Genomic DNA, 25,356 nt, shown 5'->3' with positions numbered 1-25,356 from the left:
TGTAATAATATTTCAGTTTTTACAGTATTTTTAATCAAATAAATGGATAAACAAATAAAATAGCATGATCACACACGTTCAATCCGATACACATAAGAAAAAAATGGACTATAATTGCATGGCCCCTATTCATTTTACCAATAATCCCCCTTTTCTATGCCAAACTTTTTGCGCATGTTTACACAAGGAAGATATTTGTTTCTCCTCACAGGGCTTTGGACACAAGCGCAGGGCTGTATAACCAGCATGAGCGTAAACCCCCAGCAGAAGGGTGATGAGGGCCGTCTGACTCGCATCCACATAGACTCCCAGCTCAAACACACTGATTCCGACTGTCAAGCCACAATAGCAGGGGATTAAGACGCTAAATATCCACCCAACCCACCTTGACATGTTGACATGTTCTGCTAAGTGTGTTTCAAGGTGGATTTACGTACATTTGTTCCATTTGGAAAGAGAAAGAAATGCTGAAAGCGTGTCGCTGGTTAAAAAGGGGGCTCTATCCTTTTCTCTCAGTGAACGACGGGGTTGGCTTTTCCCTTAATGGCTGTGGAGAAAGCTCGGAGTTAGGAAAGTTTTAGGGGTGACAACGTTAAGAGTTTCAGGGTTTGTGAGAGCCCCGTCCTTAAGCAAACAAACAGAGAGGAATTTCTGCCATTGTTGTTGTGCAGCTTTGACTGACAGGTCGGCATTGCCGAGGAGCCTGTCAGCGAAGACAGCGAGAGGTCATACCGTGACCACCCCTGCTGAGAGAGAACTCCTCAGAGGAGCTGACCTTACACACATACACACACACAGTTAAAAAATGTAGGGTCAGCAAGGTTTTGAATTTTTTTTGAAAGAGGTCTCTTATGCTCTCCAAGGCTGCAATTATTTGAGTAAAAATACAGTTAAAAACTGTAATATTGTGAAATACTATTATTTTAAATGTCATTTATTCCTGTGAAGTAAAAGCTGAATTTTCAGCATCATTACTCCAGTCTTCAGTGTCACATGACCCTTCAGAAATCATTCTAATATGCTGATTTGCTGCTGAAGAAACATTTCTTATTATTATCACTGTTGAAAACAGTGATGCATTTCAGGATTCTTTGATGAATAGAAAGTTAATAAAAACAGCATTTATTTGAAACTGAAATCTTTTGTAACATAAATGCATCCTTGCTGAAAAAATATATTTCTTTAAAAAAAAAAAAATTGAACCATATTGGCTCCGTCTCAAATCCTAGTGAGCGGCCTAACCTTAATATCATTTTAAGACCGCATAGGCGCACTACAGTCACAAAGGTAGAAAGCTACATTAAGCGTTCTCAGATATCAAATTTTGACCAAATGCTATTCTTGTTGCAGTCCCAGAATGCATTGTGTGCGTTCCATATGGAGTTGAGAGTCAAGAAGAGTGAAACATAAAACATTTAAATAATGAAAAGTATTGGTGAAATAAAAGGTACAATAATATAAAACTTGACTATTTTAGCTAATATTTGTGTTATGCAATTTATGTTTATTATATGCTTATTGTGTTGTTAATATGCCGAAGCCACATTATATTGAAATCAATTGCGAGTTCTGTCTTCCATGTGGTTCACGTGAATTTAGTGTACACTTGAAGTTGCTGCATATTTAGAGTGCTCTAAATCAATCACTTAAGAATCCATGACAGTTAGGATGCCGCTTTTAGGGTAATTTTTGCACTGATTTTCCATGGTTTTTCTATGTAAACATACTAAAACGTTTTGTATGTCTTGCAACGTGGCGCTCAAGTTAAAAGAAGTTCAACTTAAAAAAAAAAAAAAAACGCACCTCTAGACCGTCCTTTTTCATTCCACTTATCTGTCTCACATTTTACATGCAAAAACATTCTATGTGAATAGCCTCTCAGAAGTTGTACACATAGAACATGATGAAGAACAGACGGAATACAACCAACTGAAAATGAACTACTTTTAACTTGACATGCCTTTAAAGTGCAACACTCTGTAAGACGCTGCAAAAAAATTAAAGAAACGACACAATGGCTGAAAAACACACAATGAAGGTGTACATGCCTTCAATTGACCAACAATTATAAAAAAGAAAAAGTATGCTGCTTATATAGGAAGTAGTCAGTGAGGTTGCTCACTAAGTTTTGAAACAAAGTAAATACACACCATCTGAAAAGGAAACAGGAGAACAGAATCTATCATTATTTTAATGGTGCAACTGTACATTTGTATAGTTTATTACACACACATAAATGATCCAGTGCATAGCTTAAGCCAAATCAGGCTTCTCTATTTACAGAAATAAATGTGACGCCAGGTGACATCAGACTCGCCCTCTCCAGTTTTGGCTTTTAGTGCAAGTCATCATTAGCTGGGCCCTTGAAAGTTGAACCCTGACCCTTCACAGTGTGTGTGTGTTTGTGTGTGTGTGGGGATCGGAGCTGCTGTCTCAAGCTGGCCTGCGGGTAATGTGTCATTTGATCAACATTTGAGTGAGACAATCAATGCCGATAACTGTTTTAATTTCAATTTTATATGTAACATTTAGATTTCACACTTACAAATGTGAAAATGTCAACGTTTGACCGGTAACAATTACGCTGGTATATCTGTACACTTTGGAGAAATAAGCGCCCGCATATTTCTGTGTTGTGGCGCAGCTCCGCCCACCGGCTGTGAGTGTGTTGTGTATGTGTGGGTTGATAGAGCCAAGCTGTTGGTGGTAGTGTGTTGGGGTCAGGGTTCTTCAGTCAGCACCCCGTCCCTGAGTCGAGCACACGGTACCCCCCTCTTCCCATCAGTCCTGGGTACAAATAAACCTGGTAGCGCAGTGCTCCTCTCCACAGCAGGCTGTCACTCCGCTCTCAGGCTCATTAATCAGAGCCAGGGCAGATTAGACTTCAAACAAAAACAAACTCCAGATATACCGTTCTTCCAACATGGACCCTCACTCCCAAGTCTATGGCATTCTCATGAAACCAATTGAAAATTTACACAACGCAAAGTATTTGTGTGAAACTGTAGACATATCGGCATTATTAAAGAAACACATACTCATCTTTGTGCTGTTCTAAACTTGTATGAATGACTTTCTTCAGTAGAACATAAAATAAAACATTTTGAGAGAAGTCTCCAAACCAAAACTGTTTGGCAACCAACATTCTTCAAAACATCAGCTTTTGTGTTCCGTCGAAGAAAGCAAGTCATACAGGTTTGGAACAACAGGAGTAAATGATGACGATTTTCAATTTTAGGTGAACTATCCCTTTAAGGATGGGGTATGAGGCACTGAAATCTTGACTAGGGTTTCTTACGCTGATTTCATATTCATTTTGCATACATTTACATGTATAACTACAAAACTTGAGCGACTATGACTTGTTCAGGTGTTTTATAAGTTTTGCATATCTTTTTTTAACTGCATTACAGATGCAAATGCCCAGTTTTACTTTATTACCCATTTTACTAAACAATTGAAGTGATATTTTGCCCCAAAATGTAAATTGTGGCATTATTTACTTCCCCTCACGCTCTTCCAAACCTGTATTTCTTCTTTTGTTACACTAAGAATAAAGGCTTCCATGGAACAATTATTCTGGTGGCTCATTTCCACGCTACAATGAATGAGAACAGAGAAAACTGTTACACTTATAGTTTGAGTTTGAACTTGAGAATCGTATATCAGTTCAATTCGTGAATTAATTATTCAGGCCGGTTTTGTGGTCTGGATAAAAAAAAAAGATTCGTGTATAAATCCAGCACCGCTACTTATCTCCTGAATGCAGCAAAGAGAGCTAAGGTGGAAGATTTGCAGTCATTAACAACTTAAATTTCATTATGTTCCATACACAAATCTATCATATGACTTCAAAACACATGGAATACAGTCATATGGGTCACTTTTATGATACTTTTATGGTGCGTTTGAATTTTGAAAGCCTCATTGTAATTTAATGGACAATGTGCAACCAGTTCAAATCTAAATTCCTTCATAAGTGTCCTGACGAATAAATAAAGTTATACGGGTTTTGAAAAATGTAAAATCTTGCTTTACAATTAGATTTGCATCTGCTGACATTATATATCAGTATGTGTCAAAATGCACATATGCTTTTCATACTATATCTGGTTTGAAAGTACACAGATTTCCAGTCACAAAATGAATTGAACTTTGGGGAATAGTTGCAGTTTAACTTCCCTCAAAGCGGGCGGCAGCACCATGGGCCAAAGCTATTAGCCAAGTACACAAACAACAGATAAGCTAAACCTATGGAGCGATAAATGCCCAGTAAGTGTTCAATTAATCTTAACATTCTGCCTGTGATTAACTGTGACTTGAATTCATAATGACTACACAGCTCTGAGATTTTTATCCCCATGTGTGAGTGAAGAACAGGGGGAAAAGGAAGCAAACACTGCCACCTTTAGGTAGCCGGTGGTACTGACTTTTTTAAGGCTTTAAGCAGAGACATCAGGAGCAGGAGAGTATGTTATTGTACTGTGTACTCTCTGCTCCCGCTGTGCACTGGGGAACCTCCTGAAGTCCAGGACTAAACAAGCGCTCACTCTGTCCACGACCGGGTTCTGCGTTTGAGTGACACGCCGCTCACCGAGTGTTTGTCTACGTCCCTGGGAAAAGGGGTGGTGTCAGCGCAGCGACGGGCCTATCCCATCCATCAGTGTCAGGAGTGGCGCATGACTAATGGACAGGAAGTACAACCAGAGAAACAACAATATTTGCAGAATATATTTCAGAAACATTAGGCCACTTTCTCCAACGGTTCTTATTTCAGCAAACTGTAATGGGGGCTTAATCCTGATTTATGGCCGTGTTTATCTGTTCGCAGCGCCGCTTGCGGTTCGTGTTGCTCTAACCTGGATCTGTGTTCGTATTCTGTAGAGCAAACGTGAGGACCTTATTGGATTATCTTGACCTGTGGTAAAAAGCTAGCCGAACTCCCCTGGATGTGGTTACTTGTTAGCACTGACCTCTGGAATTATCATATGAAATATCATATATTAAACTGAAATAGATTTGCATTCTGTGGTCATTCGAAGATCAAAGATATGGCCCTGATGTACACACAGATGAGATAAAAACTAAAGCAAAAACTGAAAGACAGACTTCCTGAATTTTCATGAGATGCTTCCTGTGACTCCATAACTCACATGATCATAACCCTGTTTACTGGTTCCCGTGTGCTCGTGTGATCAGGGAAGGGATGCTTAACCTCAGCAGCCCGTTACCGTGGCGTCAAGACCGGAGCGTTTAGTGATGTTGAGTTTGGTGAGCTCCTCGGCGCAGGTGGGGTGTATCCCGACAGTGTTCCTGAGGTGGCCATAGGTAAGCCCACACCTGCAGATATAAACACACAGACAGTATTCATTCGCCCACAGGTGCTGTAACTCACACTGATTTGAATTTACACGCAAATGTGCGTGTAATGAAACAGACACCTGGGTGATATCAGAGCAAATCAAATCAAATGAATGTAATCTGACTCCAGCTCGACATAACGTGCAGGTTAACAGAGACGTGGAACTTACTGGAAGCCCAAAGAAAAGCCCTGCGTGACCTCACCAGCGTTCGGCCCAGTAAAATGCAGACCCAGCACGCGCTGCTCACCCTCCCGCAGACAAATCACCTGCAGGAAAGAGAACATGGATTTAGTTATTAGTTAATAATTGAGATATGACGACCATCATCATTTGAACTTCCAAAGAAATTGATCCTTTTACTCTCCAAGGATGCATGATTATCAAAGAATCCTACACAATAGTGGTTCCACAACAGCTTAAACTTATAGTATTAAAACTCAATTTCTATTTTAAAACCCTTTTTTCAGCAGCCATTATTCCAGTCTACTAAGAAACTGATACATAATCTTTATGAAATCCTTCTAATGTGCTGATTTGGTAGTTGACAAAACTTTTTTATTAAAAAAATAAAAATAAAAATGTCCCAAAAATACAATTCACTATCAACTTATTAGCTTGTAGCTCTTTTGAGAAATTAATCTATTTCTTGCACTACTGACTTGAAAGAGGATGGAAAAATAGTATTGTGGATGGATAAATAAATACTTAAAAAAAAAAAAAAGTTATTTCAAATAGTAACACTTTACAATGTTACTGTTGACTAGATTTAGATCAATTAAATGCTATTTCAGAGAAGTGTCAATTTATTTAAAAAATTGTCTTAGTATATATATATATATGTATATATGTGTGTGTGTGTAACTATTATAAAATACCTTTATATAGCATTGAGTGGCATCCCTCTCAGCCACAGTGAACTCGAGCGGTTTGTAGAAGGCATGGTACACCTGTTAAACCAGACAAAACAAAAACTATGATACACCAACAACGACATCATTTCCTGAATCATCAACCACTTGAGCTCGTCATTTTACAACAAGCACTTGGAAACAAATGCTGCTACTGTTATGTTTGTGTCTGTTACTGCTCTAAACATTTTTTTAGGTGCTGAAATCATCATTATTGAACATGTTTGAGAGCGAGCGCTCTGGCGTGCCGACACATGCTGCTCACAGCTGTCAGGGCCAATGGGATGCTGCATTTTTGATCATCTCTCATCAACCTCTACAAGCATCAGTCAGCCCTCCTGAACACCTGTCAATCAAACCAGAGGCACACCCCTCTCTGAATGCTTTAGGCTTTAGAGCCGTGCAGGTGTGCGAGGACCCAGTATACACACACACATGTATACAGTAATACAGTATATTAATGTGCTTGCTTGGCAATTTTGTACAGAGCCCACAGTTAGGATAATGAACTATATTATTTGGTGGACGAATTGTTCACTCTACTGCAATATTTATTGCATGTATTGAACATGTATTGCTGCTGCTGCCATTTTATAACTGCACTTCGCATAGTATCTAACAGCACCCATGGTACAATTGCTGTATTTTACCTCAATCTGGTCTTTGCCGTGTCTCTTTTCAGCCTCTTCTTCAGACAGACCTACACAGCCGTACTCTAGTGGAGTGAACACTGTAGTGGCCACCTACACACACACACACACACACACACACAAATAATTTAACTGGAGAACATCCATAATAAAATAAAATAACAAACACAGCACTAGAAGGTTGCATCAAGGTTTTTTGTTGCACCAAGACATTTTTGTGAAAGTATTCTAAAAATGAATTCTCCTTAATGTCCAGTCATTTCAATTTTGAGTTATTTCGTAATTCCTATTATTTTAAAAGAAGATTTTTTATGATTACATTCTCATAAAGTTACTGTAACGTACATATATATAAATGTGTTTGTATATTTTTATATATGTGTGTGTGTGTAATTATAATATGTATATATAATATATACAAATAATGGTAAAAATTGTGCATGAAAATGAGATGATTTGTCATTACGGTAATGATAATTTGGAGGTAAATGTTTTAATTGTCATGAACATATAATATCATTATGTTTTTATTTTATTTTCATGCATGTTTTTGACAGGCTTTGTGAGATTAATCCAGAAACAATGAGAGAATGAGAGCACATGCTGTAACGAAAAACTCACATTCTCATAATTCATGAGCTCATCGGAATGGCCCACCAGTCTACGGGCCAGGAGCTTTCCGGCCTTAATGGCTGTCGGGGTCAACTCGGGACGACCCTGAAACAGAGCATGAGTAGGCTGTGTCAGAGAACATTTACACACACACACACACGTTGTTATTGTTAACTAAAAAAATAAAAATAAAATTACATAAAAAACATAAATGAAAATTTTAAATGTTGTCTTGGCAACTAACTGAAGTAAATTTGGTTAATATTAATTAATACTATAATAGTATACTATATAATAATACTAAAATAAACACTAACACAAGCATGGATGCGTTCAACAGCAATCTAGTCTACAAGAATCGGGCAGGTCAATGCAATGTGCAACAATTGAAAAGATTTAAATGATCATTTTCTTTGCATTATGTTTTAACGATGTGTCGTTAAGTATAAATCCATGTACGATTAGCCTGATCAGACATTTCGGAGATTAGTATCATCTCAACATTACATGGCTGTCAGTCAAGATGATTATTACAGTGCAGAGGTGGACGGCTGCCAATCAGCGCTGTGAAAAACATGCCTACAGTAACAACACAGGAACAAGCAGCACTGCGGGGCGAATTCTCATTCACTGACTAATGCCATCAGCAACCAGTCTGATAACTTCTGTACATCCTGCTGTCCAAGAAACTGCCTTGGGTGTTTGGCTCAGAGTGTGTGTACACCACCCAGGCAGCTGTATAGTAAATGCACTTCTTGGCAGTAACCAGGTGCAGCTCAACATCTAGTTTTCTTTCGTTAACAAAATGATTTGTCATGCACATTGACGTACAAAGAGCTTCTTCTGACTAGTTGTGTAGCGGTGTGTGCGCGCCAATAATCACACAGCTGCTGCAGCTGTGATATTTGATCCTGGTAGCCAGTTGTGTTGGAGATGTTACAGGGCAGCGACCTTCCAGGAGAGCGGTTGAACTGACAGACAGGAATATGCTGTAGATGTGTTGATTTCCAGCTGTTCCTTCTCGGCTGAGTTTGATTAGGGCTGGGCGGTATGGCGCTATATGTTTATATCGCAAATATATGTGAAAATATCTAAGTCACGATGAAATCAAAATGGGCAATTCTTATTTAAAAACAAAGTGCATTCACCCTCGTAATCTTTAATCAAAATAACTTCCCTTCTCTTCTCCGATGACGTGTTTATTAACATGCAGGCCATCATTGTGGTTTGCTATTGCTGTGATCACATGAGATCACAGCAATAGCAAACCACAATGATCCAATCACTTCCCAACGGACAAATTCAAGTCATGCCCTACATTTTTTCTTGTTTGGGAAGCTGTTCTCTCCATTTTATATCAAAATATGAATGAAAAGTCTATCGCAACTTCTTTTCATGCTGACTTTAAAGTTACTGACCCGTTAGAGTGATAAAGAAACGTGCATGAATATGAAAATAAAGAGAGATATGCTTGATGTTAATAAGAGTTATTAAGCACAACAAGTCAAGAAAAAAAAGAACTCAATGTGATACTCGCGCTGATTGACACACACACTCGAAGCACGCACACAAAAAGTCGCCTGTCTCAGACAGCATGCAATCCTGAATTCAGTTCTCTTTGCGCTTAAATGGTCAAATAGACGTCGTAATTATGTCATCATGTAGAGTATTCACATAAACACAGTCGGTTTTGTCTTAAGGGAACGTAAACAGTTGGGAGTAAATCCGACGAGTATCAGTATACTGGATCCCTGCATTAGGTCTTAAAGTGACAGCAGCCTAATAAACCTGTTGCAGTCTGTATCCAGTGTTATGGGTAACGCTGCGCATTATGTATTCATTAACAAGAGTGATGTAATCAGATTACTTTTTTCAAGTAACTAGGGAAGTAACACATTCCTCTTGACTGAATATTTTTTGTATCTTTAATAAGAATACATTTTTATCCAATAATACAGTGAAGACAATGTTGTTTTTTTACATTTGACCATTCAGTTTCTGCAGTATTTCTTACTACATGTTAAATAAACCTACTGTAACTGAAAAACTCATAGCATGAAATAAGATTTCGGTCATATCGTCCACCCCTACAATACTAGTGCATTATTGATGACATTCATTCATAACGCCTACCTCACTGATGTCTCCGATAGCAAAAATATTTGGCACAGATGTGGCTTCATCAGCGGCCACAATTATCTTCCCAGTTTCTTTGTTGATCTCCACGCCAACCTTCTCCAAATTGAGGGTCTTGGTTTCAGGGGCTCTGCCTAAACTCAAAGAGAAGAAAGCAATGACAGTTAGCGCGGACAGTTATCTGACAGCTTTTGGATGCTTAAGGCTGGAGTTTATCGCTCGGCCTGCTGGGAGAATTTAGGGGTGGCTTTACACTATGAGATTAGAGGGCAAAATCTTATCCAGTGATTAGAAAAGAAAACACAAGCACAGCTGAGGTGGTGGTCTGACGGAGGGCGTAATGAAGAGACCTGGATGCATATCCCATCAGCCACCTGGGGCTTGTGGTGTCATTTCTGTCACTTCCTATCCGAGGGCTGAGAGAGGCTGTCGACACTTGTCCATCTCTGGCCCCCTTCCCCCATTCACGGCGTCTCAGACAAGCACACACGCAAGACTCGAGTCCCAGTGCCTTCATAGGTATCACAATAAACAATGTTTGCAGCAGAAGCCAGAGGTACCCATGTAGATGCTATCAGACAGCAAGAAAAACAAACCTTAAGCCCCTTTTCCTGCCTCAAGCACAGAAACAACTTCCTTCTGCTCGACTACAGTGAGACCTGAGACACAGATATGAGTATGTATGTACACATCGATTACTCAGAGAAAGAGTGAGAGATGGTGAAACAAAAATAAAACACATTTTTCTTCAAATTGAAGTCTGAAGCTGGAGTTATATTGGCTAAGTAAAACTGTACTTACAACTAATTTGTTTTATACATTAAGTAAATTAAAAACACTAAATAGAATTTGGAAAACATTTAATGCTGATACAAAGTTTCTGAGTGTGCCATTAATAGCAGCAAACGGAACTGAAAAAACAGTTTCTTAACAGGTGTCCCAAACTAATTTAGAATTACATTTCTACTATTATATATATATATATATATATATATATATATATATATATATATATATATATATATATATATATATATATATATATATAAAAGAACATTAAGAGTAAACTGAATCATTCACAGTAAACATGGAACTGTAAAGAGAGTATTCTTAATACTTTTGATTTTAGTTTCACTTAGCTAAAAAATATTGTTAAAAATATATATTTAAAAAAACATCTAAATTTCTCAATATATATATTTTTGTATACGTTTTATTATTAAATTATTAGCAGATAAAACCACTGGCACAGTCTTTAGGGCACTTAAAATTCTAATAAAAAGTGTTGTAAAAATGACAAAATAATGTTTTTGTTTAATTTTATTTTGGCAATAAAATAATACTGAAATTATAAATACTCAATGCAATGCCTAGTTCCACTAACACCACACAGATTTCCATCAGAAGCAGAACTGTAGTGAAAAAAAAGATATTTCATTACAAATTCCATTTTATGGATATTTTTTAGAGGATAATGCCGCAACAAAGGCTCAGAAGTCCACGAACTACAAGTTCAGTCTAAATGAAAGACATCCTTTGTTTTACACCACATTCCATCAGCAAAAAAACCCTTGAGATATCCTTCACGGCCCGTGGAAAAAGAACGTCCTTGACTTTGTGTGGGCAAAGACCCGATAATAGCGAGAATGTGCATTTTATTGGCTCAACTAAAAAAAAACGACCCGAAACGATGATTACTGTAAAGCGGGAAAAGTACCAGTATCTGCGTCAAACTGAAATGGGGCATTCCTGCTCTGCACTTCCTGTCTCTTTTTCTGTCTGATTTGGGCTCCTGGAACGTCGCTGGGCATTGTGAAGGCTGGACACAATAACAGAGGACCACTGATAAGAACTATGCCTGAGAATTCAAACCCACACCATCTCTCTCTCTCTCCCACACAGGCACACACACACGTACACAAACAGCTGCCTCTGATAATGAACAAGAACAAAGCCTGGAGTTATACAAGAAAAAAATATCAAGGCCAACATGCTAATTAGACACAACAATCTGCCTGGCAAGACTTTAAATGAGCCTTATCGACTAAACAGGCAGGAGAGAAGAATGGATGAAACAATAAGAGAGGATTGAGTCGCCTTCCATTCCAGTCACACACGGTATCAGTGTGAGATCTGTAATTCTCCATGGTGATTTTAATTAAATTTTACTGCACAGTAGCAGAAAAACAGCTCATGGCAAATGTAATGCAAAACACCAGAGTGAAAAAGCCAAACGTATGGCCTTAATGAATTAAACTCAAAATAGTGGCTTAGCCTAGACATAATATTGAACTAATCTTACAAAAATGATCTGTTTCCTCCAAAATATCAAAGTTATGGTTACTACTGTAAAACTGTAAAAAAAAAAAACCTGAACACTGTCCCCATCTCTCCATAATGCCACTATAGATAATATAGTTTAATGTACACACACGAAACTGTTGAAATCATCACATTATATTTAGTCCAAATTCACTCAAAAATATTTCAAAACAGAAATTAACAGTCCACTGACAAGATTGTGGAAAAGACATAAGGGGGAACTACGAAATGTTAACTGGTAGAAAGGGTATTTTTGGCCGATGCAGTCATGCAGATAACCTCTAAATGGAAAAATATTGACAAAAAAACTAAAGTCTAATGCTAATTTGAACATTCAAAGAATAAACACGTCATCTTTAAATTTACATTCTTCAATTATGGTAAACAGCACGTTAACACTGTTTATTACAGTAACAATAACTGCCATTTTCATGAAAATTATAGTTATCACGGTCATTTTTAATAGCGTATAAAAAGAAAATGAGAATCAATCAAAAATACATTATATGCACACAATTGTGAACCAATAGGAAAGCATATTTACACAATATATATTACTTCCCTTCTCATAAAAGGGGTACACCTACAATATGGAGGAAACGTTCTCTTTCCTGGTGTTTAGCACAGCCACCTGCAGAGGGGCGCAGCCCAGAGGAAGGATGGAGGAGCGGAAGGGTGGAAGAGCTCCGCTGGGGGTGAAAGACAGGAGGAGGGATGGGGCTGCTCTAGAAGTCGCCATGAGGGAGATAAAAAAAAAGAAGCTAATTTTTATGCTTCCACTGCGAGAAAGAGAGCAGGATGGAGAAACAGAGAGGCCACAGCATGGAAACACAGCATCCTCTCGAGGGTGTAATAGAGGATATCAGCCTCTGAAAGCTCTTCACTATGACAACAGTCAATACTAACACTACTTGACAAAACAGATTATTAATGCTCCAAATTGGCAACCATAAACTCCCTACGCTAATGCATGATAGTACTTGAACATTTATTAAACATTGCCGTCTTATTTTTCATAGACAAAGTATTTAACCACAAGAAAGCAAGTGTGATTTTACTAGTGATACATTTTGAGATTATCAGACTGCTATTTCTTTGCAAACTGTAAGTGCTACATAAAATGGTATAATAATAATAATAATAAATCATTAGTGTTAATAATTTTATTTTATTTTTGTAAATTATAAGAACTACATAGTCAAATAAGTAAAATAAAAATTGAATAAAATAAGTGTCAGGGAAAAAAAAAAAAAAAAAAAAAAAAGAATCACTACAAATTTCACCAAATTGTAAAACTATACAAAATAGTAAAAGTAAATAAATATAGTAAAATAAAAATAATAAAAATAGAATTTTGTAAAATAAGTGGCCATTTCCTTTCAACGGATAGCGCACTATTGTTAATAATTTCTAACCTTTTTCTAAAGTTTCTAAATGAATTCTACGAATTTTATAAAATTGTAAATACTACATAAAATGTAAAAAAAAAAAAGAAAAGAAAAGTAAAACAAGTGTCTATTTAATTTCAATGAGTTTAAATTTGTTTAGTTTTTTTTATTAATTACAATAAGTTTCAGTACATTATAAGTACTACATAAAATGGTAAAATAATAATAATAATAATGATGATGATGAAGTAAAATAAGTGTTATAGCAATTTGTGTATGTCTAATTTGCCTTTTTTTAATTAGGTATATATCAGCATTATATTGGCCATCTGCCCTGATTTTAATACATCACTAGATTTTAAAGCATTTCAGTTTGTATTTTGACTAAATACACACATCCGTGGTAAAAGTCTAAACACACTGAAAGGATTGTAAAACTGAGAGAACTTTAATCCCTCAACAGCAAACAAGTCTGGACCAAAATTTCAGAAACAAAAAGGCCCGAGAAAGCCACTCAACACCCAAAGCCAAGGCTGCCATACAGTGCAGCAGGAGTCACTACAGATCACTAAATCTCTCTCTCTCTCCATGGCACACACATCCAGACAGGAAGCTGAAGTCTCATCCTCACTGTACACTGTAACCTGTGCTCCACTATCTTCTCACACCATCAATAAATACACCGGATAGTCCTATATTCCTTTCATTGTCCCTGTAACCGGAATGAGAGAAATCAGATGAGTGAAAGATACAAACGCACAGAAGGGGATGGCATCTGCAGTCAGAGATGCTGAGGGATGAGTAAAGGGGAAAACTGTGGAAGCTCTGGGTGGGTTTCCGTACAGAGAGACATGCAACCCTGGCAGGAAAACCCAGAGCAAGAGAACAAAGCAGGGAATGGGGTGACCCCAGGGCCCCTGGTGCATCCTGGTCCTGAAGAGCAGACCTCAGTCCAGTGATTAACACTTCCCTAGATGATTCCATCCCTCTCTCTTTATTACCCTGTTTTCAGGCCTGGCGGTCCCATTTTTGCTGATATAGCTGCACAGCGGTGTAGGACAATATACGCGCAAACTGATATATGTATTATGAAGATTTATGAACACATTTTGAAATGTGATGAAAGCATCACTGATCACAGCGGATGAGTCAACTGTACAACATATTTTCCTGAAGCATTAATTTATGTAAGAGCAGTTATGATACAAGTAAGAGATAATGCACAGGCAGACATTCATTAATCGCTAAATAAACCCTGACAGTGTGATCAGTGTATCAAAGGATTTACTTATATATAGGTCAATTATTTTATTTAGGTGAGAAGAAAGACACGATGGAGTGAGTTATGCATTTCTAACCTAGCCACAGTTTTATAAGTAATAATAGTTATAATAATAATTTCCAAATAAAAAAAAGAGAAAATAAACTTTTCCTCTCAAGAAAAGTGCCAAATAAACAAATTGATGTTGTGTCTGTATTTGTGACGCATTAAGATGGCCTCACCTACAGCCCAAAGTACTGAGTTGAAGGAGTCTTTATGTTCCTCTTTGGTTTTTAGATCCATCCATGTGACCTGGAGAAGGCCAGATGGGAGCTTTTCCACACTTTTTGGCGCACACCTCCAGGAAAACTTGGTGCCATATGCCTCCATGTAGTCTGTGACTAAACCAGCCATTTGCTGAGAGACAAACAGAAAAGAAAATGACAATATGGACACAATTAAAACCCCTACAAAAATGGACAAACAAATAAAATAAAATAAAACTATAAATTTTTCCTCTGTATATTGTTACATATTAAAGTATTTTAACTGAAATAAGGATAAGGGATTATCTACATAGTTGCAACCTATACAATCTAACAAAGAGTAACTAAACAAATACATTTAAAAGCTTTTCCTCATCATTTGTTTTCTTAAACAGATTTTATTTCAACTGAGCAATTTGCTCCTAGTTGTCATTTTGTTACTCCTTTCAGACCATACTGCGGGTATAATGCTTAATAATAACTTGACAAATCTGCTGTCAGAACACTATAACCGTTAATTAAAGATGAATGCTTAAAAAACACAGTCATAAAACAAGTCTAGCCAGGTCTCTCATCCTGTTTTTGCCATGTAGCCTGGCGGTTCTACCAGGGTGAGTCACATTAAAGAATGGCCAAACCAAAAGCAGTTATAGCGACTAATAATAACTATTCTTAGTGTATTTTACAACTCAAAAACAAATTAAATCAGGTTAATAAAAATAAAAATAGAGGATTTTTTTTATTCTAAAAACATCAAAGAGGACAAAGTGTGAAAACAGAGATGTAGTACCTGATCAAACCCCCGGAGGGCAATACTACGCACCATCACAGTGGTGTCCAGCCCAAGGCCTGTAAGGAAGCCAGCGCATTCCAGTGCTACATCTTCACACACACAGTGAAGGAAAACAAAAATAAAATAGCACAAATATTATGGAACATGAAAAAGTGTATAAATCACGTTTTTCTAAAGTGACCCTGTTCGACAACGACACCAGCAGTTAAAGTTACAGCGTGAGGCAGCGTCTCCCTTGCCTCCCCTGAGCCCATTGAGTTTTAGCAGACACACTAATGCAGGAATGGGGAGCTCTGACCCTGGAAGGCCACTGTCCTGCAGTTTAGCTCCATTTCTAATCAAACACACCTGAGGCAGTTGTGTTTGATTTGGGATGGAGCTCAATTCTGTAGGACATTGGCCCTCCACAACCAAAGTTGCCCATCCCTGCCCTAAAGCATACTGTAGGTTTGGTGGGGGGTAATCGAGAATGAATTGGGAAAAGTCACATTAGAAGAGTACATCGTACTATGTAAAAAAATGCGTTAATGGGAAGACTAATTAAAAATGATGTGACAAACTTGGATATCAACGCTTTATGTCACGTCAAAATAAAACCTCAAATGACTTGAAAACACTATGTGTGAGGGTTTTTAGTCCACATCTCTGTGTCTGTGAACATCATGACCCCTGCTGTGTTTACCGAGCTTTTGATGACTGATGATCCGAAAATAAGTGGACTATTAAAAAGAAAAGCTGAAAATCAGTTCACAAATAAAAAAAGATGGAATTCGAAATTTGTTAATGTGTTCTTATAGTTATTTTGGAATAAATGTAAAAAGGCTTAATAAAGTTTTAATAAAAAGAAAATTCAGTCAATTGTTAAGGTCAAATAAAACATAGAATAACTGTATTGTGTTCTTTTTTTTCATAGCGCAAGTAATAATTATGTATTTAATCTGGAAAATGTGTCAGCAGTGTAAGTGTAACTGGAACATGAATTTATATTGGATTAAAAAAACATAAAAAGCAGTGAGGACTTTACATTTATATTTTTAAGAATAGGGCTAACCAGTTGATTGGCCCTATTGACTTCCATAGCATGGAAAAAATATATATACTATGAAAGTCAATGGGGACCATCAACTGTTTGGTTACCGACATTCTTCAAAACATCTTTTCATTCAGGTTTGGAAAAACTTGAGGGTGAGTAAATGATAACAGAATTGTAATTTTTTGGGTGAACTATCCCTTTAACCAATTTTGCATCTGACAGGACATTGAATTTGTGCATTCTTAGTAAATAACTCGCAGAAATTAATTTTATTAGATTGTGGCCGCAACTTATTTGCCCTTTTTAGCAAATCTTGTCCACAGTCTGCTGTTTCTGAAAGTGATTTAATAAAGCTTTTTAATATGTCCTTGCTAATTTATTGTCTCATAATCTATGAGGAAAAACTTTTTTCTGGAAAATTTGTAATAAAATTGGTGTTTAGGAAATAAAATGCAAATTTGAATTGCATTCCAGACACTAGGAGGTTAAATTAGTAAATCTATGTTATGTGGGATAAAAACACAGTGGATTAGCCATAATCTGCCATTGAGTGCATTTGCATGTACAATAATACACTAATTATGTCTAATAACATAACATGTAAAGGCATGAAAACATCAGTGTTCTTTCTTTTTATTGGGTAAAGGTCAAAAACCATATAGGCTAAGCAAACGCAACATAAAATTTTCCCCTCTGAACCATCTTTGCATATAAATATTTACAGGCATTCTGGTAAAGAAAATCAGACTAAAAATGATCTGACTTAGCGTTTGGTCGAACATGTAAATGCACTCATTGATTAATCATAGCGCCTCTAATACAATCATCTCGATAGGTAGACACTTCTCCTGTAAAGCAAGAGTCGGCTTTGAAGGATACAACTGGCACCAACAACCAACCTGGAACACACAGAAAACAGCAATTAGTGAGATCACAGATGAACACCGTGAACAATAATGTCACATAACTACAAACATGAAACGAATGCGAAAGAGTCAGTAAATTTGTCACAGGATTTGGGAAACATTCTGTAAAATGATACTAAACAACCCAAAGAGAATAAAATGCACACCACTTTACTTACACCAAAACAAAGACAAGGAGAACACAATAAAGATGACTTAAGAACAAAGAGCAATGACTGTGTGTGGTCGACGAGTACACCGCCCTGAGATTCACGGTCATGGTGAAGTCTAATTGTTAACACAAGGTCTAATCCTCATGGATGTCCCCACACAGCACTGCTGAGTGAAACCCACTTACACCGAAGCAACATCACACGCATTCAGTGTACAACACTGCTAATGCACATCTGCACTTAGTGCTCTTTTGTGTGGCAGCTTATGGAGGGATTAGGAGCAAAATTTCAGAGCTCCTTTCCCCCCCCAACAAAACACATCCCTAAGCTCTAACCTGCCATGGTGGAACAAGTCAGATGATAAGGAATGACATGGACCAGAAACCTTCTGTCTGGATTAGTATAAGAGACATTCCTTTTTATATAGAATGACAAACACAGGATACATGAGAACAAATCGCACTGCATTAATTTGCATGTGTATAGGTAAAAAATAATTCTAATCTGTTGATTAGAGAATCATTCTAAGGGAATCATTTGTCATTTGTGTGCTACAGTACAGATGAAACAAGTTATTCTTTGTAAAAACATGCTATATTCATTCTATTTACACAAATCCAAGCTTAGACTGAGCGTAATATTATTATTATGCAAAGTCCAATGCAGATGAATGAAAAACAAGCGCATGAAAGTATGCAATTAAAATCACAATTTTGTATAACTACACACTAAACAAAAAGAACCACAATCATAATCATATTGTGACCCAGATATCAATGTCACATCAACACGCCTTTGCTGATTCAAACCCCAGTTTGGGTCCATCGCCATGTTTTCCAATTACATTACCTCTCTCAGTCTCTTTCCCTTCACTCCCTATTGAAGTGTCCCTATTATGCTTTTTCAGAAATTACTTTTCATGTAGTGTGTAATATAGCCGTTTGTGAACGTAAAAGGTCTGCAAAGTTTCAAATATCAAAGTGCCAGATAAACAGAGTTATTGTCCAGCCTTACTTCCTGCACAAACCTACGCAAGTTTGTAACAAATTTGCATAGTGCCATAATAAACTATGGTCTTCATTGGGTGCCTGTGAACAACGTCTACTTTGACGAGTTTGTGTTGTCGACATGTCGAGAAGCGCTGCGAAAGCAAATCCACTTTGCATACACTTCCAAAGAAAAGCCTCAAATTGATACCGTTAAAATGGTTACTCTTTATATCACTGTGTATTGAAGTGCTGAGTAAGCCTCCGGAGCTGAAATTCAGATATGGTAATGGTCGTTTTGTTTCCAACTCGTGCCGTCAAGTGTTTTTTGACTTTGGATGCATGTAAAAACCTATTATAGTAGACCTCCAAAACAAAATTTGCAACCGTTAATAATAACCTTTAATAATAGGGCTGGTTTAAATTTGTAGCATAAAATATAGCAAAAGGCCAAAAATTTGAAGAAGAAAAAAAGAACAACTTATATTTGATCATGTCCTTAAAAAACCGTAGGCATTTACTGTTAGGCCTATCATAACATTCTCTTCAGCTGAAGTCCCACTAGCTTCTACATTCATGCAGAAACCACAGCAGGAAAGAGAGTTTATCCTGGGAAGTGTGTGGGAACTGTGGCTACTGTAGACTCAGTCAATCTTGGGCAGCACTTCTATAATAAACCCGACCATGATAAGATCAGCAAGTTCATGCTGTGCCTTTCCTAATGTCTGCCCAGACTGAGCCTGCTTTCATTTCAGCAGAACAGAGAGAGATAAGCACGGGACAGAGAACTATTTACTGCGCGAGCATCTGTAGGTCCCGAGGCCCATTGGACACCTGAACCACAGACAAAACAGTTACCTGGTTTCCACGAAACAAGTTATTTTCAACACTGACTTTTATATAATGAGCCCAAGGGTTGATAATATCATACTGAATGCATTATTTGGTAGTCTTCAGAATCCAAAGCATACAGTGTGTCATCAGTCCTGACAGACGCTCTGCTGTTATGGTGGGAACGACTGCACAAGTCAGGCATGCGTGCCAATGGCCTTGCTCATGCCCATCAGTCACCAAGGTCTTGCCACTTCCACAGGATGAACACTCTTACTGGCAACAGCCTGAAATCGCACCTGTACAGCTGACAGATCAACGGCAAAACAACATCACCTGCCTGAGAAGGATGTGGCCACCACAATAACTAGCGTGACTTAAAGAGAAAGCTGCAGTAATGAACCGAAAATATTATCCGAGTTTAAACAGAAGTTCATTTTTAAATTAAGTTCTTATTTTGTTAAGTGCATTATGGAAAAAATTATAACATATATGCAATATACTTGCAGATTAACAAATGCAGCTGGCTAAGCAACAAGTAAAGCAGATTTCTTGACCACTTATGACAAGAAGATAATGTTGAAACACACATTAAAGTGCTGAAAGCGTTTGCTCACTATCTGTTCACAACATAAAAGTCACTTACGTTTTTTTAGGTGACTCTCTGAGCCAGAAGACATCATCACTTGTGATCCCGAACTCCATAGCTCCTGGGACCTGGAGGATGAACCGCACAGTTCAAACCCAAACGAGCCACTTTAAAGATTAAATATGCAGCATAAGCAACATTTAATTGAATATTTTTCAAATTTAACTGAATATTTTAAAGCTGTAAAAAACATTAAAATCAATATAAAATTATGATTCATATCAAGTGTTCTTTGTAATGTAATAGTAATAATCATAGACTGTAAAAAAAAGGTAATAATATACAATATAATGTACAATTCTAAATATATCATTGTAAATAATAATACCAATAATGACAAAATATAATGCTTCTCAATTTTCCAATATAAATGATCATATTATTTATATAATTATAAAATACTGTCACAATGCAAAACTGTCCTAAGAAGAGGCATCACTTTCTTTAAATGTGTCATTTTTAAGGGGTGATTTATAACATTTGTATCCTTTACCAGTATCTCAACTGAAGCAAAGATAAATAGCAGGCTTTCAAGTGTGATTAACAATAATATCAATTGTATCATATTTGGAAAGCCAGAAAGGAAATTATCTCTCCCACACGCCTATCAGCAGAACAAGGTCACATCACATTCTGGAAAGACAACACCCACACATGCCCGCCTGCACTGGCACGCACACTTACATGTGTAGGGTACTTCGGCCGTCCACCAGTAGCTAACACAATGTTTTTGGTGGTCAGTGTCATCTGTGAATACAACGACGCAGGATAATCAGGAATATGGCACAAGAGATTGTGTTTAAATAACATTTTAGAGAATTAAGTTGCTATAAATTCAAAATCATACCTCTTTCCCTTTGGCATTTACAGCTCTGATAGTGTGTTTATCCACCAGACTGCCATTCATATTCAAATATTTCACCTTCCTGTTACATGGAACAGAGAGATAGTAAGTCTAAGTAAGAGAGATGGTAAGAAAGTTGCCTACCGACATCACAATTCCCCATCAACTTTGCAAAAGTGAATTCATTTCTACAAAGTCATGGAGATGTAAGAAGGCTCAACAACAAAACAAGATTTGATCATTAATAATATTAATGTTCAAACTCAAACTGACACCTCTGCTCTAACATCAAGACATATATCTGGAGCATTCTGGGAAATGACATCACCACACCTGTTTGCCTCACAGCCATACAGTAAGACGGCTGAAATTTAGGACAATTTATCACAATGGCACATTCATTTAGCCTCAGACTGTAATTACCTGATTAGATGGTGAAAGAGAGAGACAGCTAATGAGATCTACAGGCTAGAGCTGCAGGACTCTGGATAAATTGAGATTTTTTTTTTTTAACATAGAGATCATGATTCTCCCACAATTCTGAATAGACAACTAAACAAATGTCATTTACTAGAGTTTCAGACTGATTTCTGCAGTCTATTTAAAAATATTTTATTACATTTTTTATTTTTTTAATCGGTTTGAAAGAATGATTCAATGACTCACTCATAATGACTTCATTACTGGATGATTCAGCATTTTTTAACAAATCTCTTGAATGATTGATTCAGTGACAAATACATATTTTTAATATTTTTAACGGTCTGGTTAACTGTTGTAACAATGTTATTGATACAATAATTTTTTGAAGAGTCAAGTAATTTTCAAAAGTGGATTTACTCTACTTTGATCGCTACTGTAGACAACAGTGTTTATGAACTTTTATCCCAGTACTTCTGTGATCATGTAAAACATTTTTGCAACAGAAATAATAATACCGTGAGGTAAAATACTGTGTGTGTATCTGTTTCATACCGATACAAGACAACTGGGTCAGCAGCAGCGACAATGCAGATTTGAATGTACTTGTCAAAGGTTAATAGCGTGTTTGAATCGAGATCGCAATCTTTTAACGATTAATTGTGCAGCTCTACTACAGGCCCTCCTGGAATACAAAAATGATGATAACATTTTTGTAACCCTCAACCTGTGGTTCAACAATCCAGATTCTGACCCATTAGTCTACTGATGTGAATTACTTTTTCCAACAGCCAAAGTCAGCGTAACGTTATAAGGATGATGTTAAAAAGCTTGATGGGATCTGCACAGAAATAGCCATCATTAACTAAACGAATTAAACAGTTAAGTTGCGTTTAAGTTGTTCTTGATCGACAAATGGACTCCATGTAAAACTGTCACAGTGTTGTGTTATGTTCCCTGGTGTCCACTAGAGGTCCCCTTCCCCCACGGTGTCATTCTCATTAGGAACTGCATTTCCCACAATCCTTGTCTGCACTCATCACTGTTCATTGTACCCAGCTGTTCCCCATCATGATTGTTAGTTCTGTGTGTATTTATACCCTGTCTGTTTTAGTGTTTGTTACGGAGTCCTTGTTATTAGTCACACCACTTCTGTGTTACTGTTTCTTGCCTGTTCCTGTATTGTTCTTGTTTTTTGGATTGCTTATATGGTTTTGATCCTCGCCTGGACTGGTTTACGATTTACGGATTACCCTATAAACTGCTTTTGGATCTTACCCCTGTTTCCCGTGTGTGGATCGTGACAGAAACATACAAACCATATTGGAAACAGAACATTTTGGCCATGTTGTTTTAATAGTAAAACTTACTTGTCTTGTAGTTGCACTCTGTGGCCCCAGTTTATAGACCTCACATGGTTCTGGACAGCCTCAGCCATCGTTGGCCTGCAACAGATTACACAAAAACTTCTCTTATCTGGTCACAACAATGCAAATCACAAAAGAAACCCTCACGTGCATTTGAGATCTAATATTTCATCCATCAACTTTTGCATGGAAATAGGTTTGAGCACATGCACAGGATTTAAATGAGCTATAAAGAGAAGATAAATTGGTAACAATTTACAATAAGTTCCATTTGTTCATATTAGTTAAACTAATAAGGAAAATATACTTCAAAGCAAATATTGATTGATGTATTCATGTTAATTCAAGCATGTACTAATACATTATTAAAACGTTGTAGCCTATCTGTTAACATTATTTAATGGACCTGAGCTAACATGAAGTAACAATGACAATATATAATAACAATATAAAATAAATCTCAAAGTATAACAAAAAAATACATCTAAAAAGGACAGAGATAAAAGAGTAAGAATAAAAATGTTTTTATACACACACAAACATACACATAATGTACAATAGTAATATATGCATACACGTTATTTATACCTAAATAAAGACATTTTAACACAAGTTTAACACAAGTAATGTATAAAAGGGCTCCATAATTTACAATACTGGGTTTCCTCTGACTTGTAATTTAATCTTTACAAGTTTGAGGGCAAACAGAAGGTCAAAAACCCATAGATGACAGGTTGGAGATGACAGCTTCCAATTAATAATTTGTCTAGCCAACAATGCAGAAAGTGCTATATATCCATCTCCAAAGCTGTTAGTCAAAAACAAAAAACAAAGCCAAATACAACTCAACATTGCTATTGTAGCTGTATTGGTAGTTGTATTTAAGACCAGCATTTGGACAAAACCTGTAAAAACCCTAACCTTTTTGATCAGACCTGGAGTGCCCTCTAGTGAAATGATTGGATTTGACCCGTAAGATATCTGTTTTTTCACCACAAGATGGTGCTGTGCTACATAAAGTTATGTCACTAACCTGAAACAAAACCTTACCCTGGATATTATGAATTTCATAACATGCTCTAATCAGTATGAAGCTTCACTTATTGTTATTGCAACAAGGCAGCTCTGGCTACAAGCAATGTCTCTACATACAGTCACTGATATAGATCCATGAAACTCACCAGTCATGTGACAGGGATTCTGGGATTTGCCAGCCATACTTCCTAGCATCTTTAACAGCAGTGCCAAGCAGCGCCGCCTGATGCATAAGCTTCTTTGGAATACAGCCGACATTCACACACGTCCCGCCAAGACCCCACTTTGTGCCTAAAGGCAGCATGAGCTGATTAGTTGTTTTGGAAATAAATACATTACCAGCAAATAGATGACAACTATAAATGGTTCTGTCTGCATGTAACGTTACCTTTGAGTGAAGGTTCAACATAGTCCAAAACAGCAACTCTGTGCCCTAATTGGGCAGCTGTAAGCAACAAAAAAAGTGTAAAACATCAAATGTCATCCTAATTAGATACATTAAGGAGATTGACTTAAATGCCATTCCTAATAACTGTAAATGAAGGAGAAATTTCAAACCCTAAAGTACAGATGACAAATACCTTCTTTTGAACATGCCAACCCTCCAGAGCCTCCACCAATGACCACCAGGTCATAATCAAATTTCCTGGCTGGAATCAAGATTACAAGTCATTCAACCACAGAGACTTTAACAATGTGCATTGCTCTTTAAAATATGCCTTAGTTTCAACTATTAATTTGTTTCGCACATGCACTGGACATTATTACTAAATTATGGGTATCTTATATATGAATTGCCTGCATTATATATATATAACCAGGTAAATTACGAGATTACGGATATCGACATATTGAACAAAAGAATTGAGCGAAAAAGCTTTGCGACAATTAATCTTACTATTCAATAAGTATTACCTGTAAAAGGTCTTGTAAATATTATAGTCCTGAAAGCTTTGATCCTCTGTCTGCCTCTACTGAAGGCAGCCATACTGTTCAGGAGGCAAGACCCCTGTCAACCGTTATAGGTGCCTTACATTATGCCTGGGTGAATGTTTTAACATTGTTTTCTGACAATGTGTCTAGAATGGCTCGAGTCTAATTTTAATCGATTTTAATAGATTACAGAACGAGAGCTCTTTAGAAAAGCGTTGAACCTGGCCGCTGTCAGCTATTACACAGGACAGTTACAACAGCGACGTCTGATTCGTGAACAAATTTGTTCATTTGGATGTCGGATCTTTTCAATGAATCGAATGAACCAGTTTGATTACGAATCGCATGCAAAACAAAGTTGTTTTAAAAAAACATGAATAATAATAATAGTAATAATAATTAGATCAACCAAGAGATCAAAAGATGCAATGTGTACTTATAAATTCAATATTAAAACTGCAAATCATATTTAGGCTGTAAA

General features: G+C 37.0%; 1 protein-coding gene across 1 annotated transcript; it reads right to left on the bottom strand.

Annotated features, from left to right (window-relative positions):
- Positions 1-2,172: 2,172 nt before the first annotated feature.
- Positions 2,173-25,015, bottom strand: txnrd2.2 (thioredoxin reductase 2, tandem duplicate 2). The gene is made up of 17 exons (XM_084414211.1): positions 24,858-25,015; positions 24,524-24,592; positions 24,331-24,387; positions 24,089-24,233; positions 22,911-22,985; positions 21,124-21,202; positions 20,961-21,023; positions 20,274-20,344; positions 17,612-17,631; positions 15,697-15,788; positions 14,883-15,057; positions 9,667-9,803; positions 7,543-7,638; positions 6,922-7,014; positions 6,239-6,310; positions 5,532-5,629; positions 2,173-5,340 (listed from the first exon to the last, which is right to left on the bottom strand). The coding sequence occupies exons 1-17, from the start codon at positions 24,928-24,930 to the stop codon at positions 5,217-5,219; spliced, it is 1,539 nt and encodes a 512-aa protein (XP_084270337.1). The 5' UTR covers positions 24,931-25,015; the 3' UTR covers positions 2,173-5,216.
- Positions 25,016-25,356: the final 341 nt, after the last annotated feature.

Source organism: Rutilus rutilus (genome assembly GCF_951802725.1).
Source record: "Rutilus rutilus genome assembly, chromosome: 7".
In the NCBI taxonomy this organism is placed as follows: Eukaryota; Metazoa; Chordata; class Actinopteri; order Cypriniformes; family Leuciscidae; genus Rutilus; species Rutilus rutilus.
Note: the sequence above shows the minus strand (reverse complement) of the source record. Positions and strands in the feature narration are given on the sequence as shown.

What these genes read in the sequence shown, in the direction of transcription:
- txnrd2.2 (XM_084414211.1), bottom strand. Translation starts at nt 24,930, where the DNA reads ATGGCTGCCTTCAGTAGAGGCAGACAGAGGATCAAAGCTTTCAGGACT. An exon ending in AGAGAGTCACCTAAAAAAAC is followed by an intron (nt 17,632 to 20,273) that starts GTAAGTGACTTT and finishes TGTGTGTTCCAG; the next exon opens with GTTGGTTGTTGGTGCCAGTT. An exon ending in GTTGGTTGTTGGTGCCAGTT is followed by an intron (nt 15,789 to 17,611) that starts GTATCCTTCAAA and finishes GTGTGTGTGAAG; the next exon opens with ATGTAGCACTGGAATGCGCT.